The following is a 23725-nucleotide window of genomic DNA, read 5'->3' on the forward strand; positions in this document are numbered from 1 at the left end:
CAAGGAGCTCTTCAACTACCGGCTGAGCAAGTGCAGAACGGTGGTGGAGTGTGCTTTCGGACGTCTCAAGGGGAGATGGAAGAGCTTACTGACTCGCTCGGATCTCAGCGAAACCAATATCCTCATTGTTATTGCAGCTTGCTGTGTGCTCCACAATCTCTGTGAGAGCAAGGGGGAGACCTTTATGGCGGGATGGGAGGTTGAGGCAAATCGCCTGGCTGCTGATTACACTCAGCCAGACACCCGTGCGATTAGAAGAGCCCAGCGGGAAGCGCTGTGCATCCGGGAGGCTTTGAAAGCTAGGTTCCTCAGAGAGCAGGGTAACCTATGACTGTCCAGTCTCTTTACAGAGAAGCTGAACCTGCCCCTGTTTCACTTACTATTCACTTTTTTCAGCGGTTACAAACCACGTTCCCCAGGTTTCCCCCCTTCCAACAGACGTTTAAAAATAAATTTATTGGAACATTTTTAATTCACAAAGTTTTCTTTACTAACGAATTCGCGTTAAAGGGTTCAAACAGGGACGCAGACTGTGGTGGGTATGGTGTGCAGTGATGTACAGACCGCTTCTACACTCGAGGACTGACAGGCTCCTGCTCCTTCAGCGGTCTCTGGGGGGAGGACGGTTACAGGAGGGTGTGCAGGAAGGGGTGGGTTTGCAGGAAGGGGTGAGGGGTGTGTGGGAAGGGTGAGTAGGTGTAGGGGGATGAGGGCTCTGGCTGGGGCTCAGGGCATCAGAGAGGTTCATGGCTAGGGTGGAAGGGCATGGTACGGGCAGCCTGCCTTGCCATTTGTGGATGCCAGGCGCTCGGACCCTGGGGCAGCATACACCTCCCAGACTGACCTGGGGCAGCAGACACCTCCCACAGTGACCCGGGTGCCTAGTGACTGCACTCTGTGTGTGACCTGCTGTTGATCCTGCCCCCATGTCTGTACCCTGTTAATGGTGGCTGTCCTATGCAATTAACAAACCCCTCCCCCCCCTTCACACAAAGTCTTCTGCAAAGAAAGATGACGGAAACAGTAATGAACAGCAAACTATTTTTAATACTCAACTACACAGTTGGGGGATGAAACTGGGATTTGGGATCGGGTGAGCCAGGAAGGGAAGCAATTCTCATACTTTAGGGAATGAGAGCTGTTTGGTACATGAGCGCTCTGCTGGGGTGGAGTGACAGTTTTCACGGCCCCTAGCGCCCCTCCTTCTTGTGATTTTGGGTGAGGGGGGGACAGGACTTTGTGGCGGGGGAGGGCGGTTGCAGATACAGTTCAGGGAAGCTCTGTGCTCCTGCCTGCGGTCCTGCAGAACATCCACAAGGTGCCGGAGTGTGTCCGTTTGCTCCCTCATTAGTCCAAGCAGCGTTTGAGTCACCTGCTGGTCTTCCTGCCGCCACCTGTCCTCCCGTTCGCTGTGTGAGCGCTGCTGCTGAGAGAGGGTCTCCCTCCACTGGCTCTGCTGGGCCGCCTTGGCTCTGGAGCAGGCCATCAGTTCAGCGAACATCTCGTCCTGGGTCTTTTTCTTTCGCCGCCTAATCTGCGCCAGCCTCTGTGAGGGGGATGCCGGGGCAGTTCGGGAAAGAGCCGCAGCTGTGTGATGGGAAAAAGGAAGTGATTTCCTTGCAAAGATACATGTTTGCGAACACTGAACACAGTCTACTCAGTTTCTGGGAACAAGACCATAGAGGGCACCTAATCTCATGTGCTCTCAGGACAAATTTTCGGCATTCGCTTTCATTGCCTGGGTCTTGCACTGGAGATCGGACAAGCGAGGCAGGACAGCAGAATCCGTGTAGCAGCCAGGCCTGGTAAGCCGTAAACTTTAGGCTGCTTAACAGTTAATGGATAGCAGTGCCCTCCTGCTGCAGGCAATCTGGAAAGCATAAAGTCTGACCCTGTTCCAGCCCCTCGCGGCTGTCCCCGGGAAAGATCCCTGTATGCTTTTCCTCTGCAGCCTCCACCATGTGGCTGTTAAACGACGGTCATTGTTATGCAAAGGAAAAGTCAAGCATTCACAATAGTAACATTAAAGTAATTCCCCTAATTAGATGCAACAGTCGCCGGAACGAGATCACCCTGAGGCGGGTCACCAGGAGAAACAGAGAGCGCATGCTGCGTGAATCCCTGCACAGACTACGGCCCTATGCTGCCATGCTGGTCGAGGCACTTCTCCCACTATACCTCAGGATGGCCTGGCGCGGAAGAGTGTGCTTCCATGGAACACCCAATAAGGCACCTCTCCCCAGGAACCTCCTGCGGAGGCTTTTCGAGTACCTCTCCAAGAGCTTCGTGGAACTGTCCCAAGAGGATTTCTGTTCGATCCCTATATGCATTGACCTTCTTTTCATATAGTTTTTATTCCTGTTTTTTAAAAAATAAATGTTTACATGTTTATAGCACTTACCGACTGATCCTTCCCCTGATTCAGAGTCCGGGTTAACGGCCGGGGAGGGTTGGTAGGGGATCTCTGTGAGGGTGATGAAGAGATCCTGGCTGTCGGGGAAAGCAGTATTGTAAGCGCTGTCGCCTGCCTCGTCCTCCACAAACCCTTCCTCATCTTCCCCATCGGCGAACATCGCCGAGGAACTGCCCGTCGACACTATCCCATCCTCAGAGTCCACGGTCACTGGTGGGGCAGTGGTGGCAGACCCACCGAGAATGGGATGCAGTGCCTCGTAGAAGCGGCATGTCTGGGGCTGGGCTCCGGAGCGTCCGTTTGCCGCTTTGATTTTTTGGTAGCCTTGTCTCAGGTCCTTGATTTTCACGCTGCACTGCGTTGCATCCCGGCTGTATCCTCTGAGTGCCATGGCTTTGGAGACCTTCTCGTAGGTCTTTGCATTCCGTTTTTTGGAGCACAGCTCCGAAAGCACAGACTCATCGCCCCACACAGCGATCAGATCCAAGACTTCCTGGTCAGTCCATGCTGGGGCCCTCTTTCTACTCTGAGATTGCATGGACTCCTCTGCTGGAGAGCTCTGCATCGCTGCCAGTGCTGCTGAGCTCGCCACGATGTCCAACCAGGAATTGAGATTCAAACTGGCCAGACAGGAAAAGGAATTCAAATTTTCCCGGGGCTTTTCCTGTATGGCTGATCAGAACATCTGAGCTCGGACTGCTGTCCAGAGCGTCAACACAGTGGTACACTATGGGATAGCTCCCGGAGCTACTAAGTTCGATTTGCATCCACACCTAGCCTAATTCGACATAGCCATGTCAAATTTAGCGCTACTCCCCTCGTCGGGGTGGAGTACCGAATTCGAACTAAAGAGCCCTCTAGGTCGAATTAAATGGCTTCTTGGTGTGGACGGGTGCGCGGTTAATTGGAATTAACGCTGCTAAATTCGAATTAAAGTCCTAGTGTAGACCAGGCCTACGTGATGGTGTCTGTTGGTATAAAAATAACAATTTGCAGTGTTTGGGATGAACTGCTTCACCACTCATGAGAGAGACATCCAACTCTTGTATAAATATTTGATATCTAGACAGATTAGATAGAATATATACGTATACAAGGAACCAAAGATTGTAATCAATTGTATTTTATGTTATTTTATATTCATGAGTAATAAGAACATGCTAGTAAATATTTAGCACTTATTATCTTACAAGTGCATCCTTTTATGTATTGTTGGTGCTATAGGTGCTGTTGAGACATCAGTTACTAACTTATCCTGTGTGATTTACACGGACATTAATAATACTGCATCTCTTCATTGCACCTGGCTTGCTGGCAAAGAGGCACCAGAAGATACAAAATATTTTCTATTTTACAGGTAAGGGTCTGCTTCTATTTTTACCCCATGTTAGTTTCCTTAAGATAATAGTGTCTTACAAACTAATCTAATTTAGGTATAATAGCTACACTGAAGAATGCCAAGAATATAGTAAAGACAAATGGGAGAGAAATATTGGTTGCCGATTTTCAAACACTTACATAAAGACTAGTGAAGCTGATGAAGTCATCATACACATTAATGGGTCAAGCAAGTACACTGCAATCAAACCTTTTGAACAGTTATTTAATCCAAATGCCATTGGTGAGTAAATATTTTTAGTTTTTACACATTAAAATATCAGTATAACTTCTTAGATCTTGGTGAAATGTTTTCAGTGAAATCTTTAAAAATTCTGGTATAAAACTCAAACCTGCTCTGCATTTTGGTTTAAAGATTTGTTGAAGTTCATTGGTGGTTTGAATGATCCATGGTCCAGTTTAAGATATGGGCTAGTTTAAGGGTTTGCATGGATATTTTCTGAAAGTGGAGGTGTTAGTGTGGAACTAGGGGAAATATGATGATTTTAACGGTGTGGTTTTAACAGTTAGGTTTAAATTCTAGGACAATAAAAAATAAGAGAGAGAAATAACCTATTAGTTCATCTAATTTATCTGTCTGCCAAAGTATGGTTTCCCATAGTATTTTTTTTACTGCTTTATCCAGTCTAGCTTTAAATGTCCCAAGCAATGCAGCTTTTACCAGTTTTTATTATACAGTTTAACACATTTCATTGGAAGGAAGCTTTTCCTGATAGGTTAATTTTACTTTTCTTAATGTCATCCCTTTAGTCTAGTTTAAACTCCTTTGATTCTCTTATATAATTCCTCCCCCGTCTGAGTTTTTACAACCTTCACTTATTTATAGACTTATCACATCTCCTTTCATATGTTGCTTAACTAAGAGAGACATATTTAACTTTTTAAACTTACATTTTAGAGGTAGCCACATATTCCATTTCAATGCTCTTCTCTGAACTTCTTGCAATTTTTCAGAAACTTTATGGCAGCATGGTGCCTGGAGTACACTGAAGTACTGTATTCCAGTCACCATATTACCAAAGGATGTTGAAAAATGGGAAGGTCTTACAACATAGATGGACTCAGCAGGACATATAGCAGCACCTTTGGCACAGGAGAGGCAAGATTTGTATGTGGAGGGCAGCGTCCATATCCAGCATCCTGTGAGGGCGGCAGCCAGGCAGCCTTTGGTGGCTTGATGTTGGAGGTGCAAGTCCCGCGGCTTTAGCAGCAGTTTGGCGGCGGGTACGTCGAAGCCGCAGGACCAGCAGACCTTCCGCAGGCAAGCCATCGAATCCGTGGGACCGGGGACCTCCCGCAGGCGCACCACCGAAGGCTGCCTGACTGCCATGCTTGGGGTGGCAAAAAAGCTAGAGCCGCCCCTGGTCACCCTACAAAAGCTGATGGAGGCTAAGGAGAAAAGGTTATAGCAACAAGACCTATTTTGCATGAAAAAAATCTTACCTTCTCTTTGTCAATAATGGATCTTACACGGCATGAAATAATTGAATGGGTTTTTTTTGTTTTTTTGTTTTTTTAAAATCTTGTAAAGGATTTTAATAAAGGAGGTCAGTTTCTCAGTAATTGTTGATATATCAGTGGCCTTACCTACTTTTCAGTGTTTGTTTTTCCACTGATATATTCAGTTCTTTTAAACCTATCATACAACAAACTCAAAGTGAAACTCCTGGGCTATACATTCAACCAGATCCAAACCATAGCCAAGCTTTGAACAACCTCCTGCCAAGAGACTTGCTTTATGGGTACGCTGGTATCTTATTCATTTTCTAGAGAAAGTGAATCCTCCCAGAAATGTCACCGTGTCTTTAAAACAAAACAACCTCCTGATCACGTGGGAAATGCCAGTTTCTTCTTTCATAAAGGAATGTTTTGAATATCAACTTTACATCTACAACTGGAAGATGGATTACCAACAGGTAACTGCTTGTTAAAAGTTGAGGTATTCTGTATAGAATTGAATATGAACTGTCTTTCTTATATGTCTAGAAAAGGTCTCATATGTAATCTAGCAAAAAAGTCTTCTGGTTCATGGACATCTTTTGAGTTTCAAATTATGCATGTAACCAGAACTCCAACTACCATCCTCTAAAATCTACAGATCTAGTGTCAAATCTTAGTCCCACTGAAATCAATGGGAAAACTCCCACTGAGTTTAGTGGGACTAGGATTTCACCCATAATTATGAATTATACCCACATTTTAGCTTGGAAAACACTAATGGAACAATTTAAAATGTTCATCAGTTTTGGATGCTCATCTTGATGCATCCAGGTCCATTCTGTCAATGGTACAGGTGCTTAGCAACTCTGAAAACCCAACATTAAGAGTCTTAAACTGGGCTCCCAAAACCAGTGAATACTTTTGAAAATTTTGGCCTGAATGAATTGCAGGTGAAAAATGGTGGATGTAATTAATTGTGGGTGCAAAATTGTGCCCACAAATATGGAGGTTTTGTGTGAAAATCAAGTCTTTGGCATCCACCTCTATGCTATTAAAGCTAATTTAAAAGAAGAACACAATAATCAATTTGTAACAATGCTTATATTTATGCCTAAAGCAAATATTGTAAATTTACCTCTGAAGTTTAGTAACTGTAGCAATTTAAGTGTTGTTGTCTTGACCATATTAGTCTTAAGAAATCTATGACAGAGTTATGTTGTTTTTAACAGATACTGGAAACAGAGTTCAATGATTTCAATTTAAGTATTGATGACACCTGCAGATACTCCGTACAGATAAGAGCTAATCATCAATCATGGTGTAGTGAAGGATTTTGGAGTAATTGGACTGAACCTCTTTATATTGGTAAGAATCAAAATGTATTTGTCTAATAGTTATTTTAATACATATGTTACTGAAGGCTAAATTCTGTTTAATCATGAGCATATACTGCTACCGTTAACTTCAATGGAAGCTATGCAAGTGTATCTGAGGATGTACATTGACTCTTTAATTGTTGCTACTACTTGCTACCTCTGGGTAGGCCAGAATATGGGTTCCATTCATAAAGAAATGTGTGGATAAATGAAACATTTGTTTGAAAGAATACTTGAAAATAGTTTAGATCCCAAATTCAGGTTTTAATTAAAAGAATCAATAAAAACAGCTTCCTAAAAATAAACATGGTGTTGTAAACACAAATGCAATTGTATTGCTAACACATGAGAACCAGAAAATGAAACTGACTGGTTCAAGTTTTAGAGCTGGTTGAAAAGGATTGACTGAACTACACCCACAACTCTCTGTGAAGTTAATGAGGGCTGTGCATGCTTGGCACCTCTGAAATCAGGATCCTAGGGGAGTGTATAGAGCTCCCTCCTGCCTACTGGTACAATGTTGGAGCATTGGCTATGTCTACACTTGCAGAGTTTTTGTGCTCTCAGTTTCAACGGTGATAGTGAACTCATGAAAGAAAAGTGCTGGTTTGTGTACTCACTTACTTCCACAGGCATCAGAGAGTGTTTATATTTGCAGCACTTCCATCAACGATGAGAGCAGCTATTCCACAGTGCAGCTCTCTCCATTTTGAGGATAGGTCTTGTGGGAAGTGTGTGTGTGTGTGTGTGAGGGGGGTGGTAATTGTGGGGCATCCTGCGTCCCTGCACAGCCTCCTCTCCCCAACCACTGATCAGCTCCAGTAGCTCAGCATTGCTCCAAGCAGGGGATCATTGGCTCCCTGGAGCAGGCATTGTCACCTGGCCAGATGATAAGTGAGCACTTGCAAGAAAACAGGAAGGGGAATTTCAAAGTTACGGGGGCTTTACAGGGGGAGAGGTGAATGTCTGTTTACCTGGCATCACAGAAGCAGAGCTGCTGCCAGAGTGGTCACCTAGGCATTGTGGGATATCCTGCAGAGATTAAAAGCTGTGTAAACAGGAAGAACGTGTCTTCAATTGCACATCACCGCAAAAGCGTCACCGGTAAGAGCTGTACCCCTCTCGTGGAGGTGGTTCTCTCTTTGCGGTGAAACTTCTGAGTTTTACTGCAAAAAGTCATTGGCAAGTGTAGACGCTCCTTTGGTTTTTGCACAAAAAAGGGACTTTTTCCGCTTTAAATGGCAAGTGTAGACATGATTGGTGGAATACTATTTCAGAGAAATGAATGCTACCTCCTGAAGCTACCTCTTGTAGTAACCTGCAGTGTCCTTAGATGTCTCCATATAATTACTAGCCTGGGGCAATTTTGTTCTCCATGTGAAATATGACAAAATCCTAGCCTGAGCTGGCACAGCTGGGTCTGACATGCATCACACCTGAAGAAATCAGCATGTCCTGCTAGCTGTTTACTTCTTTAAATTTGACACATACCTGCCACAAACACCCCGCCCCCCACGGTGATATGGGTGCTGGTGTGCTAATGCCGAAAGTCAAAGCAAATGGTGAGGTCAGGTACTCCTTATTAGACGTTACCTGAACTCCCATTGGGATCTGTGAATATTAGCATCTTTGGAAGGCATTAATTTGCCTAGATCTGATCCACTTGATACTGCATTTCCTGATTGCTGAACATGTTTTCATAGAAGTAGCAGTTATCTTATCATGACACATTATCGACTGTTTGTACTCAGCCATCCCCTCTCACTCTTATCTTTGGAGTTATATTTCTTTACTTCCTGATTTTCTTTTAAAAAAATGTTCTTCACTTTGCTCTCTCCTGTTTACCAAACTCTTCAATGCCCTTATACCTCTTCTTTAATTAACATTAATGTGCTAATCTGCCTGGTTGGCTCTAATGAATTTGCTGGGTACCTTCACCCAGCTCCTGGTAACAGAGCGTCCTTCAGAAGTGGGGCCACAGCAGTGCTCTGGTGCTAACCAAGCTCTGCCCACAAAATGAAGGAAGGCAGTATAGGGCTGCTTACATTGGCCCTACTCTGTTTCCATGCTGGAGAAATTTTCCCCAACCCTCTATGGCTCATTTATAGGTCCTATAAGCCAGTGGTTCTCAAACTGATTTGATTGCATATACCCCCTTTGTGTCTGTAGTAGTTTACAACCCTCCCTGCCCCGCTCCCGGCCCACAAGTACATATCTGGCCACTTTATCTCTGAAGGCAGAGCAGGGAGCAGTGGCTGCTGGTGGGGCGTCCGGCTCTGAAGGCAACACTGCCACCAGCAGCAGAGCAGAAGTAAGGATGGAAATACCATACCATGATACCCTTATTTCTCCACTGCCTTCAGAGCTGGATGCCCAGCCACCAACCGCTGCTCTCCTAAAGCTTCTCACCCCCTTCCCCTAAATACATTCCACTCCCTCACAGTTTGAGAACCTACTGGAGCAGGGGTCAAAATTTGCCACATTCACAATTTCTGAGTTGCCAGGTTAAGGCCCTGTGTTAAGTTCTTTCAGCTGCAGGTATGTCTACACTATGAAATTAGGTCGAATTTATAGAAGTCATTTTTTTAGAAATCATTTTTTTACAGTCAATTGTGCATGTCCCCACACAAAATGGTCTAAGTGCATTAACTCAGTGGACTGCGTCCATAGTACCAAGGCTAGCGTTGACTTCCAGAGCGTCGCACCGTGGGTAGCTATCCCACAGTTCCCACAGTCTCTGCCACCCATTGGAATTCTGAGTTGAGAGCCCAATGCCTGATGGGGCAAAAACAGTGTCCTGGGTGGTTCTGGGTACATGGCGTCAGGTCTCCCTCTCCCTCCTTCCCTCCCTCCATGAAAGCAATGGTAGACAAGCGTTTCACACCTTTTTTCCCTGGGTTACCTGTGCAGATGCCATACCATGGTAAGCATGGAGCCGGCTCAGCTCACTGTCACCATACGTCTCCTGGGTGCTGGCAGACGTGAGACTGCATTGCTACACAGCAGCAGCTCATTGCCTTTTGGCAGCAGACAGTACATTAGGACTGGTAGCCATCGTCATCATACTCCTGGGTGCTCTTTTAGCTGACCTCAGTGAGGTCGGTCAGGGGCACCTGGGCAGACGTAGGAGTGACTTAGCCAGGTCATTCGCCAGTCGTACTGCACCATCTTCTGCCAAGCACCCAGGAGATGACGATGGCTAGCAGTCATACTGCACCATCTGCTGCCAGCCTAAGATGTATAAGATAGATGGAGTGGCTCAAAACAAGAAATAGATCAGATTTGTTTTGTATTCATTGGCTTCCCCCTCCCTCCATGAAATCAACGGCCTGCTAAACCCAGGGTTTTGAGTTCAATCCTTAAGGGGGGGCCATTCTTTGTGACAGTTGTTTGTGTTTCTCCTTGATGCAAAGCCATCCCCTTTGTTGATTTTAATTCCCTGCAAGCCATGTTGTCAGTTGCCCCTCCCTCTGTCAGAGCAACGGCAGACAATCACTTCGCACCTTTTTTCAGCACAGACGCCATAGCACTGGGAACATGGAGCCCGCTCAGATCACCATGGCAATTATGAGCACTGTAAACATCACACGCATTATCCTGCAGTATATGCAGAACCAGAACCTGCAAAAGTGAAACCAGGCGAGGAGGCGACGGCAGCGTGGTGACAAGAGTGATGAGGACATAGACTTCTCACAAAGTACAGGCCCCGGCAGTGTGCGCATCATGGTGTTAATGGGGCAGGATCATGCCATGGAATGCTGATTCTGCGCCCGGGAAACAAGCACAGACTGGTGGGACCACATAGTGTTGCAGGTCTGGGATGATTCCCAATGGCTGCAAAACTTTCGCATGCGTAAAGGCACTTTCATGGAACTTTGTGACTTGCTTTCCCCTGCCCTGAAACACCAGAATACCAAGATGAGAGCAGCCCTCACAGTTGAGAAGCGAACGGTGATAGCCCTCTGGAAGCTTATAACGCTAGACAGCTACCGGTCAGTCGGGCATCAATTTGGAGTGGGCAAATCTACTATGGGTGCTGCTGTGATCCAAATAGCCAACACAATCAAAGAGCTGCTGATATCAAGGTTAGTGACTCTGGGAAATGTGCAGGCCATAGTGGATGGCTTTGCTGCAATGGGATTCCCTAACTGTGGTGGGGCGATAGATGGAACCCATATCCCTATCTTGGTATCGGAGCACCAAGCCAACGAGTACATAAACCAAAAGGGATATTTTTCAATGGTGCTGCAAGCACTGGTGGATCACAAGGGACGTTTCACCAACATCAACGTGGGATGGCTGGGAAAGGTACATGACACTCGCTTCTTCAGGAACTCTGGTCTGTTTCAAAAGCTGCAGGAAGGGACTTTCTTCCCAGACCAGAAAATAACCATAGGGGATGTTGAAATGCCTATAGTTATCCTTGGGGACCCAGCCTACCCCTTAATGCCATGGCTCATGACACTGTACATAGGCAGCCTGGACAGTAGTCAGGAGCTGTTCAACTATAGGCTGAGCAAGTGCAGAATGGTGGTAGAATGTGTATTTGGATGTTTAAAAGCGCGCTGGCGCAGTTTACTGACTTGAATAGACCTCAGCAAAACCAATATTCCTATTGTTATTACTGCTTGCTGTGCGCTCCACAATATCTGTGAGAGTAAGGGGGAGACATTTATGGCGGGGTGGGAGGTTGAGGCAAATTGCCTGGCTGCTGATTATGCACAGCCAGACACCAGGGTGGTTAGAAGTGTACATGAGTGTGCGGTAGGCATCAGAGAAGCTTTGAAACCAGTTTCATGACTGGCCAGGCTACGGTGTGAAAGTTCTGTTTGTTTCTCCTTGATGAAACCCCACCTTTGGTTCACTCTACTTCCCTGTAAACTAACCACCCTCCCCCGCTCCCCTTCGATCACTGCTTGCGGAGGCAATAAAGTCATTGTTGCTTCACATTCATGCATTCTTTATTAATTCATCACACAGAGGGATAACTGCCAAGGTAGCTCCCCATACAGCGATCAGATCCCGTACCTCCTGTTCGGTCCATGCTGGAGCTCTTTTGTGATTCTGGGACTCCATGGTCACCTCTGCTGATGAGCTCTGCGTGGTCACCTGTGCTGATCAGCATGCAATGCTGGCCAAACAGAAAATGAAATTCAAAACTTCGCGGGACTTTTCCTGTCTACCTGGCCAGTGCATCTGAGTTGAGAGCGCTGTCCAGAGCGGTCACAATGAAGCACTCTGGGATAGCTCCTGGAGGCCAATACCGACGAATTACATCCATGCTATCCCAAATTCGATCCGGCAAGGCCGATTTCAGCACTAATCCCCTGTTGGAGGTGGAGTAAAGAAATCGAGTTTAAGAGCCCTTCAAGTAAAAAAAAAGGGCTTCATTTTGTGGACTGGTGCATGGTTAAATCGAGGTAACACTGGTAAATTCAACCTAAAATCATAGTGTAGGCCTGGCCTGCCATTAGCTGGGCCCTTACTTCTTATTTGAAGTATGAGGAAATACTGCCTTGTCTCAGGTAGCACACTGTGATAACTTTGGCAAACGTTGAATCTGCAGAGGATAACTGGATAAATCTTAATCTGCTTGTCTGTGGAGAACTTATTAGACCTGATCTAGCCTACGACAATGAACTGTTTATGCGTCAAGTGCGTCTGCAGCGGAGAACTGGTTTCACATGTGTTTTGCAGAACTTGAACTTGCAACCTCATATGTTGCATCACTAATTAATTGCAAACATGAAACGTATTCAAACTGATGAAAAAACTAAAAATGCTCTTAGATGTCTCACCAGGATCATTCACTTAAAACCTAAAAAAAAACAATTAAATTTCCCACAACAAACTTAATTCAGTTTCAGTTAAGGTTGCTAGGTTTCTCTTATTTACAAACAGAAATTTGTATTCCTGATTCCTGCCTTACCTTATGGCTCTTTAGGATCACAGGCAGCCAAAATAAGGCACAGAAGCTTCAGACTTGTGCTGGGAACCAGGAATAGCTCACTCCAGTTTTAGGACTAAGAAAATGTAAATGCATTTTAGGGCCACTTTCCACCCCACCCTCCCAGACTTGCCCTGAGCCCAGCTTGGCCTTAGGCTTCATTTTCTTGGAAGTATAATTGTAACCAGAATTTTAAAAAAACCTATTTAAATCAATGGCGGTAATTAATATACACAATGTTAGCCCAGGTCGCTGAGCTGCAATGGTACAGGACCCAATCCTGCAATCATTTCTCATGTGAGCACTCCATACCCACAAAAGTAGTCCTAGTGACTACAGGAAGACTACTCACTTAAGATCTGCATGCTTAGACACTTAGTCCTTCATTCCCCAGAAAAGGATCTGTTCCAAAGGTGAATATTATTTCTTTTTGAAACCTGAGTATTGTGCTACTCACCAATTTATATCCTTTCAATTATTCAGTGACAGTCATTCTGTCACCTCGATGTGGGCCTTGTGCCATTCTCATAGACATGGGGGCGGACTTTAATGTTCAAATGTAAATGTTTTCTTTCTATAGCTCAGAGTGGTGAAATGTGACATTAGGAACACCTTTGTCAAACAGGAACATTGTCCTTAATGTAATAGGTGTTTCTGCCCCCAGGCAGTTGGAGCAGTGACATTCTTCCTGAGGGAGGATAAACAACAGACTTCAAAGAAAGATTGGTGGTCTCATTGCATGTTTTATTGGCCATGGCTATTAAGCCAGGAAAATCCAACTCCTGACTTGAAAGGATTAATATAAATAACTGAAGGCTGGTTTAACGGAACAAGTTTTTTGTGACCACGATTATAAGCAAACTGTCTCTTTTTTTGCAGACTCAGCCATATTTGCCTGTTGTGTGGAATTGCACAACTCAGTATGTTAACATAGCAGGGTGTACTGTACTGATAATGATTGTGGCCCTGATTCATGACAATTCTTAGCTCGCTTTCTTTCTTCTATGCATACATTGAAACCTAGCCACGTGGAAGAAGTTCTTAATGCTGAATTTGCTACAGAGTGTTCCCCAGTCACAGATATAAAAGATTTTATATGGAGAGAGATAAATTGTGATCTCGGTTACATCCATGTAAACCCACTGAATGAAGTAAGCTTGGTTCCAAGGGCTTATCTATTAGAAGAATTTTCCCCCAATGTGTTTTTTCCAAAGGAAAAAATCTCACCACTTTTTTCTTTCTTTCTTTCTTTTTTTTTTTAAATCTAGGAAAAAACCAGCCAAGGACTCCAGTAGACTCCAAGGCCTACACGGTTCTCATTGCGCTTATAGTATTCGTATGTTCCACGGCATTGCTTACTGCTATAATATGCAGAAAGTAAGTATTTTTGATTAGGCAATAACTAATTAGCATAGAATAAATTTGCAAGAGGAATCATTAAATGAATTATTCTGTACTCAAAGGGCTTTTATTTTGGTATTAAACATGATTAATATAAATCAAGAATATTGATAACATGATAAATGTTGTTCAGTGAATTTGAGAAAGTTTAGGAGAATGCTCAATTTAATATCAAATTCCAAAGCCATGTGTTGAAAAAGGGACTGAAACTGTCTCAGTGTGAGATGGATTGTCGGGACTCTAACTTATCTACTTTGCTCAGTCCTCACTAAGATGGACCCTGCTGGCCATTTATCTCCATAGAAGAATGCCACCTCGAGACCCAACAAAAGCTGCTCAGAGAAACCATCTTTCATGATTAAAGACAAAGGCCAGTATTTTCAAACTTGTGGTCTAAAACCAGGCACCTGAAATCCATATTTAGGCACCTGTACATGTGGCCTGATTTTCACTGACTTCACTGGGAGACAAAGGTGTTCAGCACCACCAGAAAACTAAGCCAGTATTGACTCACACCCTTAACATTTAACTATTCTCTAGGACTGGTCTGGCAAGTATTTTAGAGCAGCTTCTTTTTAATATTAGGGCCCAATGGATGCCCTTGTAGCCAACCTTCCAAAGACATTGTGTGAACAAAGCCAGAAATACTTTGGATTTCAGTGGCAGTATCCAGAAATCAAGGAAGAGAATCATAAATCAATGATGAAGTCAGTTCATCAATGATGATTCAAAGAATCAATAATGTAATTACAAACTCCTCTTCCTAAGAGATATATCAAGCAGCAACCATCAGGTTCACAATAAAAATGCTCCCCATAATTTAAGCACTGTCCATGAATCCACTAACTGCCTGTTAATTTCTTTAATGGCTCCTAAATTAGTTGCTCACCTGATGAGTCCTCAGCTGATTTCCTTCCCACAAAGTTTCTTTTGTCAAACTAAAAGCACAGGTTGTGAAAAAAATGGTGGTAGCACTTTAATGCGGCTGTGTAGTCACATGTGACTTGTAATTTTCATCATAATGTCACTAAATAATTAGCTAAGCACAAATATGTGTTTTAACATTTACTTACTGAGGTGGTAGCCGTTTTAGCCAGGTTGTGTCTACCAACTACGATACTGCATGATAATCATGGAAGACTTTGAAGGAGCTCTCTTTGGGGTATAATTAAGTTCCCAAGTGGGATTCATGAAAGGGACTAAGTTAGTAGCATATATTTACTTTAGACAATTTGATCAGAAGGAATGTGGGCTAAAAAGAGCTTGGCAGGAACCAAAAAGGCTTTTGACAAGGGCAAAGTGATGGTAATGGAGGAGTTCAACCAACCAGATGACCTGAGACAGTGGTCATAAAATAAAAGGATCAGTAGCTTAGTGGGGAGAGTACAGGACTGCCTCTTCCTTAAGCAGCACATAACAGAGTGAACCAGAAACAGGCAGTTCTCACCTTGACCCCAACCAACACAGATGAAAGTGGTGCAGATGTAATGCTAGCTGAGCATCTACTCAACAGAGATTACCCTAATTGTTGCACTGGTTTTAACCCAGTGTCATTTCACTTAAATCATACCAGCATGTGACGGAATGGACAATTAGGGCATGTATATTAAGGATATAGTTTTGTCACGGAGATCACAGGATCATGTCTGTTCTGGGCACAAAAGAGGAATTGTGGGAAGGTAGTGGAGGACCATCAGCACTCAAATGAGTGAGCCTGTGTCCATATTGCAGAGTAGGTGGATTACCAGCCTGGGTGAAAGTGCAACATTGAGCCTTAGCATCAAAGTTGGGTGTAAGGATCTTGATATGGTTCCATAGGGGGTTGCGGGATTTTAATCTTGTTTTTGGTGGGTTCTGCAGGTCATGGTGCTGTGGGATTCTCATATTTGCATTGACATGATTAAGAAAGTGAAATAGTGCTTTTTTCTCAGCAGACACTATAGGTTTCATTTTGGTGATCAAACACTGTAACTGAGACTCTGATAAACTCAACCTAAGCTCTTGAGTTACTTCCCACTGTGTTTCTGTGGGGACTGACCTGTTTAACCTTACTTTGTTTTATTTATGTTCATGTATAACTGTGAAGATAATGTATGTGGATTATAAAGTAGCCTCATTATAATGCAGAAATTGTTGTTATGTTTCTTTAGCATTATAAGATTTTATAAAGTTAGTAGTTGAGAATTAAGTGAATTCCTTTTAGAATTGGTTTGGGGAGGTTGACCCCAAATTTAGCAACTGAATTCTGGGTCTCCATGTGCTTTCCTAGGGGAGATGGGGTTTTGAAGGCACTGGAGAAGGGAAGTAAACTCTAGCCCAACCAAATGGTACACAGCATACAGGCCACATGGGCTTTTGCAAAGCAGAAGCCCTGTCTACTTACCTTCAATGGAATCCAGCTACAAGGAACCTATTGCGCATGTCCCAAACTACACCCAATTTCAGGAACTTCTGGGTGTGGCGTGCTAATTTTGCATTTGCCAAGCACCAATGACCCAGTCATTCCTAGCCCCCCACCCCTTCCTCCCTTCTCCATAGATCTCTTAAAGAGATCTTTCTCTGTTAGGCACATGGGTTACAGCTGCACCATCCCAAGAGCACCTCAGAGAAGAGATTATGACACAGAGTCACATTCTCTCTCCTTTTCCCTGGGGAAAGCATAAGTTATTGCATCCTTTTTCACTGAGCAGCACTTCACTACCCACTGTGTGCTAGGTCAGCTGCTCTGGCCAGTCATTAGAGGTGAGTGGAGTCTCCTCCCTCATTGCACTGGCCTCAGGCATTTACTAACAGGGGAGTAGCCCCCCAGCTCACCTCCCTGTGGCAGGAGTCACAATCTGAAAAGGAGTTGGGGCAGGCAAGTTGAGTGTATGTGACAATAGAGCCCATGGGAATCAAATAATTGTTAATCATGGTAGAGTGAAGAAAACAACTGATTTCTTTCATAAAGCTGCTTTACTGTTTCCACAGGTATCACTTATGGAGCAGACTATTTCCACCAATTCCAACACCCCAAAACAGTTTAAAAAATCTGTTTTTAAATAAGAGCTATCAGGTAAAAGAAATGTGTTATACTATTTGCACAGAGGAGACAATTAACAGTCTTTGGCTGCTGCCTCTTTCCTAGACATATGCTAAGCCTGTATTTCTTTTGTATTGTCCTCCTGGAGAGCAACGGACATTGCTCTGATTAGGAACCCCCTTCCTGCTGTTTATAACTTCCCACATAAATGTTACTTGTGAGCCACATTTTCAGACTAGTGCATGCAGAAATGTGTGCATGTAATTTGTGTGTGCAATTAATGCAATAACTCAGACAATCCTAACTGCAAGCACAGAAGATGAGCTAGAAACCGAATTAGCCATTTGCCCCTGCAGTTAGTGAGGTTGTGTGTGCAATTATGGCAACTGTGGCCAGACTCTCAAACTGGTTTAAATGAGCAAAGATCTGTTGACTTTAGTGAAGACTTTAGACCTAGCCCTGTTTGTGCATTGCATACTTTTGTGAAATCCTAAAGGGTTGCCTTATATATTACATAGCTCTACTAAAAATAAGCCACAATGTTAAAGGTATAAGAACAAATCCTGGTAAAAGGACCAAACCTGGGTAGGAGACTTTGCTTGAAGAAATATCTGTAGCTAGACTAGAGCTGGCTACAGTTGTGTATTTGTGCATGTGTGGGGGGAGGGGAGAGCAGTGGATGTGGCCTGCTACTACCTTCTAATGTGAGGCATGATACGTCCTGCCATGCCTATAGCTTTCCCACTGGGGAACCCAGGGGAAGCCATATACTTTCCTTCAGGGTTTGAGAGAAATAACCAGATTTTCAAGGGTGACCACATAAAAGTGCACCCAAATCACACATTTGCTCAGGCAAAGAGGCACGTAGGTGCACAGCAAGCTACCCATTGGAAGGCCAGAGCGCCAGCTTGCTTAGTTAGCTATAGGATTTGCACTTATTATTTAGAATTCACTTTTGGAAGCTGTGCCCACAAAGTGTTCCAAAGTGAGCCCAGGTTGCTACAGATGATGCCATAGCTCTGATGGGGAAAGGAGCTGTCTCCTAAACAGTGAAGTGGAGTTTGAGTCCAGAGGTATTTAATGGCAGATTTGTATAAGATAGTACAAGTGGTGTAACTAGGACTAATCTGATGAAATGAAGAAAGGGAAAACCAAGACAGATTTATCTGGAAACATTTGCTGACAGCAAGATGTATGTGGTGGAGGAATGGTGGGACGTGCTGGAAAAGTCCATCACATAGGAAACTTGAAACCTGAATGGAGAAAGCCCTAAAGAATGTATTCTAGGAAACATTCTAGGGCGGAAGGATGATCCAGTGGTTATGGTACTGGCTGGGAACTCTAGGTTCAATTATCTGCTCTGCCACCGACTTCTTGGGCAAGTCAAACGGGGCACTGCAATCGGACGTAGGAGTGTAGTATGTTACTTGCCTGAGTAGCTTTAATCTAGCCAGCTTGGGTACTAATGGCGGTGAACCCATGGCAGCACGGACTGCAGCATGAGCTAGCTGTCCGAGTAGATACCCAGGGTTCCAGGCCTGAGCTGTAACCTGCTGTTGGTACCCAAGCTAGCTAGAGCAAAGCTAGTTCAGGTATGTCTACTCCAGCTGCAACCATACTTCCGATTGCAATGTAAGTACCCTTAGTCTCTCTGTTTCAGTTCCCCCCCTGTAAAATAGGGATAATGGCCTCTCAAGGATGCCGTGAGAATAAGTCCATTAAAGATTGGGAGCACTCAGATATTACGGTAATGGGGGATATGGAAGTACCATAGAGAGATAGCCCTGTGTTAGCACGGATGCAAACACCATCTAACTTCTGTCTTCTGACCTGATTTACTTTGTGAAAACTGATGAGAAATCCTTTGGACTTAATATTAAGCAGTTTTTATGCCTTCTTATGTTGGCTGTTCCTGAAAAAATATAATTGCCTTACAGATAAGGTGTAACTTCGCCTTGGCTTTTCACGGAGAATTCTGTATAGTAACTTGCTTCTAATTCCCCCCTCCCCCGGCCCTCTGAAAAGTTTTCCTTTGTTATTCCACAGTCTGATCAAGGAAACAGGCTTAAGAGATTATTGTATAAGCGTTCAGTTTGTTTTTAATTAAAGTAAAGTCAACTGTGGAAAATAACATGATTGGGTATGACAAACTGATTTTAGAATAAGAGAAATAGCAAATATTAACATAGCAGCTAAGCAATCCTTAGAAAAAGTGAACTAAGACAAAGAGCATTTTACATTTCTGAGAGCAGCACTGGGTTTTACTTAGCAATCTTTTTATTTAAAGTAAATTTAATGCAGGTGAATGAAACCAGATTGATAGCCCTAGAGGCTGAAGGCCTGTGTTTAGCAATAGAATACAACACAACGTGAGCAGCCAGCAGTGCAAATTTCCCCCCACTGCACCGACATGCTTTAATTCAGGGGTCAGCAACCTTTCAGAAGTGGTGTGCCAAGTTCACTGTAATTTAAGGTTTTGCGGCCAATGATACATTTTAACCTATGTAGAAGGTCCCTCTCTCTGTCTATATTACATAAATAAACTATTGTTGTATTTAAAGTAAATAAGGTTTTTAAAATATTTAAGAAGCTTCATTTCAAATAAAATTAAAATGCAGCTCTTAGCAATTTAGTGTGATCCTTGCCTGGGATCCTTGCCTGGGGTCCAGCCGCTGGCCCCGCTCAGCCCGCTGCCGGCCTGGGGTCCAGCCGCTGGCCCCGCTCAGCCCACTGCCGGCCTGGGGTCCAGCCGCCGGCCCCGCTCGGCCCGCTGCTGGTCTGGGGTTTGATTCACTCAGCCAGCAGTGGGCTGAGCAGGCTGGTGGCGGGCTGAGTGGCCGAGTCCGCTGCCAGTAGCACTCAGCCCGTTGACGCTCTGGGGTTCCGGCTGCCGGCCCCACTCAGCCTCCTGCCGGCCTGGGTGAGCAGAACCCCAGGCTGGTAGTGAGCTGAGGGGGCCGGTGGCCAGGACCCCAGCTGGCAGGAGCTGGCAGATGGAACCCCAGACCGGCACCTGGCTGAGCGGCTCAACCGGCTGCCGGTCTGGGGTCCCGGTCACCGGTCCCGCTCAGCCTGCTGCCAGCTGAGTGAATGGAACCCCAGACTGGCAGCGGGATGAGCGGGGACAGTGGCTGGACCCCAGACTGGCAGCGGGGCAGCAGCCAGAACCCCAGAGTGGTGGTGGGCTGAGCCGCTCAGCCCGCCTCTATGTGCCATCAAAAATTGGCTTGCGTGCCACCTTTGGCATGCATGCTGTAGGTTGCTGACCCCTGCTTTAGTTTGTTCTGATGGGACCACTTCTGTGCCAGATCAGTTTTGGTGTCTCCGCTGAGATTGCCAGCATCATGGTGTTGCCCGTCAGTTCTTAAATATTTAACGTTAGGGTATGGTTCAACTCAGAAAAGGGCCTGTGTAAAAATGGCAATTCACAATTTCCATATTTATTGTGTTTCAATGACTCCAAGGCAACTTTGTTCAACTTACAAGGAAACAGATATTTTATCTCTCTGCCAGCCCTGCAAACGTACCTTTGGATCATGAAAGTCCAACTGTGTTCTTTCTGGTTCATGTATTAAGGTTCTGCAGGTCACATTCTACCCATAATTACACCTGTTAAAGTCCATTTGGGTTTCAGAGGTCAGAATTTGGCACCACCATTCTTATTTAAGCATTTTCTATATGATGGATAGCCCCCTCCCTCTCTCCTAATACTATTCATAGTGCTTTTCCTCCATAGATCTCAATGCATTTTACCAAGGTGGGAAAATATCATTGTCACTTTACATTGTCTGATCCCACTGAAGTTATGGCAAAATCCCCACTGAAGTCAGTGAGACCAGGATTTTATAGGACTTGTCCAAGGTTATAGCAGGCCAGTGGCCAAGCCAGGAATAGAACCCCAAGTCTCTTGCATGCTGGCACGGTGTACCACACTGCTCTCAGAGCTAACAGGACAGAGTAAAAAAAGAAGTCAAGCATTGATTTTGCAATGAAAATAATTAGATATGACATCAAATACACCTGGGGCAGATCTGTGATCTAAGATAGTGCCATTTTCCTCACAGTCAGTGCTTTAGCATTTTTCTTCTGCCAGTTAAGGCAATATTATACAAAGCTGGATTTGTGACCTTTGTCAATGGATCTTACACTGCCATGACAAAAGTGACATGCATCAGCAAAGTGGCCACAACCAGCAACTGGGTTAATTGTAATATAAACTTTTACACAGTTTATCCCCTGCTGAGACATACTTTGCACCCTGCAAAATTTCATACTGCTTGGATAAGTTAATGGGCGTTGCTCCTGGAACACACAAGTTTCAGAGGTTAAATCTCAAGCAAAAATATATATTTTTCAGTTGTGTGTTTTTAATCATTGTGAACTTTGAACTGTCATGAATTGTAGCTCAAAAGCATTTTTCACCTACCGTTTGATAGCTAATAGCAGTGTTTGTTTTTTCAGAGAGCACGTACCTTTACCAGTGAAACGGAAACAGAAATTGGAAGTTGCTTTGAAGATCTTGGAAGCTATGTTGAAGACCTTTCTTCGGATGTCCTTGAGGATTCTTGTAATATGAACGATTAATCCATTCATGAGCTTGAAATTAACAGGAGTGTTACTGCAAGTGACAACGGCTTAGATTGGATAAACCTTCAGATCATACCATCATCAGTGCTTCAAACATAGAAAATGTGTTGTTTCCAAGAGATGAAATTGCTTAATAAAAAGTGACATTTGTATGTGTTAGCTTGTAAAGAAAAAAGTGACTACGTTCTGTGACGCTCTCTACCTCGAGGGGACACTCTACACCCCCATTATCATCTTTATAAAATGATTGTGAGGTAGCCAATGCAAAGTTTGTCATGTTGGGTGTCTTTGGAAGGCTCATGATGCACTGAGCATGGTTGTTATAGTGATGTTACAGTAAGGTTATAGGTTATAATTTCATGTATATAGTTATGAGGCTGAAAATGTATCCTCATGGCTTAAAGCAAGCCCATGCAAAAACTCTCCAAGAACAGAGAGGCAGTTCACACCTCATCAGGGCATGGATGGGACAAACCCAGCCCAGCCTCACAGGAACAATGGCTTAGGCAGCAACAAAAGAATCTGTTAGACCCTCAAGGGAGTCACCCCTCTTCCTTTGGGCAGTTTGGGACTGCGATGAGGTAATGCTCACCTGACGCTGAAGAGGGGCGGGGGGCAAAGCCAAGAGGAAAGATAGGACATGATAAAAGGGAGAGATATTTTGCCATTCTCTCTCTCTCTTCCATCAACACCTACAGACACCACCGTCACCAAGCGACTGAGCAAAAGGAAAGCCTGACTGAAAAGCCAACCTGTGGTGAGAAGCATCTAAGTTTTTAAGGACATTGAAAGTGTTAAGATCAGCTTAGAATGCATTTTGCTTTTATTTCATTTGACCAAATCTGACTTATGCTTTGACTTATAATCACTTAAATCTACCTTTATAGTTAATAAATCTGTTTGTTTATTCTACCTGAAGCAATGTGTTTGGTTTGCAGTGTGTCAGAGACTCCCCTTGGGAGAACAAGCCTGGTACATATCAATTTCTTTGATGAATTTATATAAACTTGCAGCGTCCAGTGGACATAACTGGACACTGCAAGTTTGAGGTTCCTAGGTTTGTTTCTGAGACCAGATTTATTGGCTAGTGTCATTTGCTTGCAAGTAGCTGGGAGAAGCTTACATGCTAGAGGCTGTGCATGAACAGCCCAGGGGTGGGGGTTCTCACAGCAGAGCAGGATAAGGCTGGCTCCCAGAGTCAAGGATTGAAGTGACCTAGCAGATCACTGGTCCAGGCAACACCAGACGTCAACGTCACACATTCTGTAAGCATCTCTTATCAAAGCATGAGAGCCAAAGACATCTTCTGCTTGGCAGCTAAGAGAGAGAACTCCACTAACCGCAGTGAAGCTACATCGGAGCTGAATTTGGCCAAGTGGAACCACTCCTATAAGAGTGGGCTGAAGAACTGGTCTCCTATTGCTGCTTTTGTTCTCCGATAACTGGAATATTTTTGTTCCTTGAACTGTAAGTTCTGAGGAAGCGGTTAGGGAGCTACCACACTTATATAAATCACATTTGAGTCTTTGCTCTTTGTGAGCGCAGGAGGGACATAGCCAGAAAGAATCAAAATACAGTGAAAGAACTTTTTCAAAAGATAGCGGCTCTCTCTGTGTTTTGTTATGCAAGTCCCTTGCCCTCCACTCCCTTTTTAAACTCACCTTTTCCCATACAAACAACCCCCACTGATATAAAATGGAACGAAATTATGATACAGCCTTTGTCGCCTTAGCTGCTCTAATATCTGGTACTATGAACTCCATCCTCCCTCCAGTCTTCCCTTTTTTAATATTAATTCCCTCAGCATCCTATGTTTGTCGAACTCATCTTAGCTTGTAAGATTTTCAGTTTTCAAGACCTGTGTCTTAATATCTGTAAAGTGTAATTTATATCAATGGAAGTATAAGCAAATACTAACAACTTACCTTATTAGGCAAACTGTACTCGATTTAATTTAAAATGTGGATTTTCTTCCCCCCTCCCTTTTTTTTTTTTTTTTTTTTTGGTAATTAGAACTGCTTTAATGGTGTGTGAAATTTGATGTGCAGAACTCTGTTTCATAGTATTTAACCGGAGGTCAGACATCAAGGCCCGATTCTCCATTACCTTGTGCAGTTAGTTACCGTAGTGCAAAATGGGTA

At 44.1% G+C, this 23725-nt stretch overlaps 1 protein-coding gene across 9 annotated transcripts in view; it reads left to right on the forward strand.

Annotated features, from left to right (window-relative positions):
• Positions 1 to 21907, forward strand: part of LOC120369542 (interleukin-5 receptor subunit alpha-like) — a 42538-nt gene extending 20631 nt beyond the window's left edge. For 6 of the 9 annotated variants that reach the window (XM_039482995.1, XM_039482990.1, XM_039482994.1 and 3 more), the window contains 7 exons: positions 3638 to 3770; positions 3847 to 4034; positions 5582 to 5727; positions 6481 to 6616; positions 13843 to 13951; positions 16946 to 17030; positions 21459 to 21906. In XM_039482995.1, the coding sequence (XP_039338929.1) occupies positions 3638 to 3770; positions 3847 to 4034; positions 5582 to 5727; positions 6481 to 6616; positions 13843 to 13951; positions 16946 to 17030; positions 21459 to 21581 (920 nt within the window). In that variant the 3' untranslated portion in view covers positions 21582 to 21906. Of the gene's footprint in view, positions 1 to 3637; positions 3771 to 3846; positions 4035 to 5581; positions 5728 to 6480; positions 6617 to 13842; positions 13952 to 16945; positions 17031 to 21458 lie in introns of all 9 variants that reach the window. The other 3 variants (XM_039482988.1, XM_039482987.1, XM_039482989.1) reach the window with 1 other exon arrangement.
• The last annotated feature ends 1818 nt before the right edge of the window (positions 21908 to 23725 follow it).

This window comes from Mauremys reevesii, linkage group 7 (genome assembly GCF_016161935.1).
Source record: "Mauremys reevesii isolate NIE-2019 linkage group 7, ASM1616193v1, whole genome shotgun sequence".
NCBI classification, from domain to species: Eukaryota; Metazoa; Chordata; order Testudines; family Geoemydidae; genus Mauremys; species Mauremys reevesii.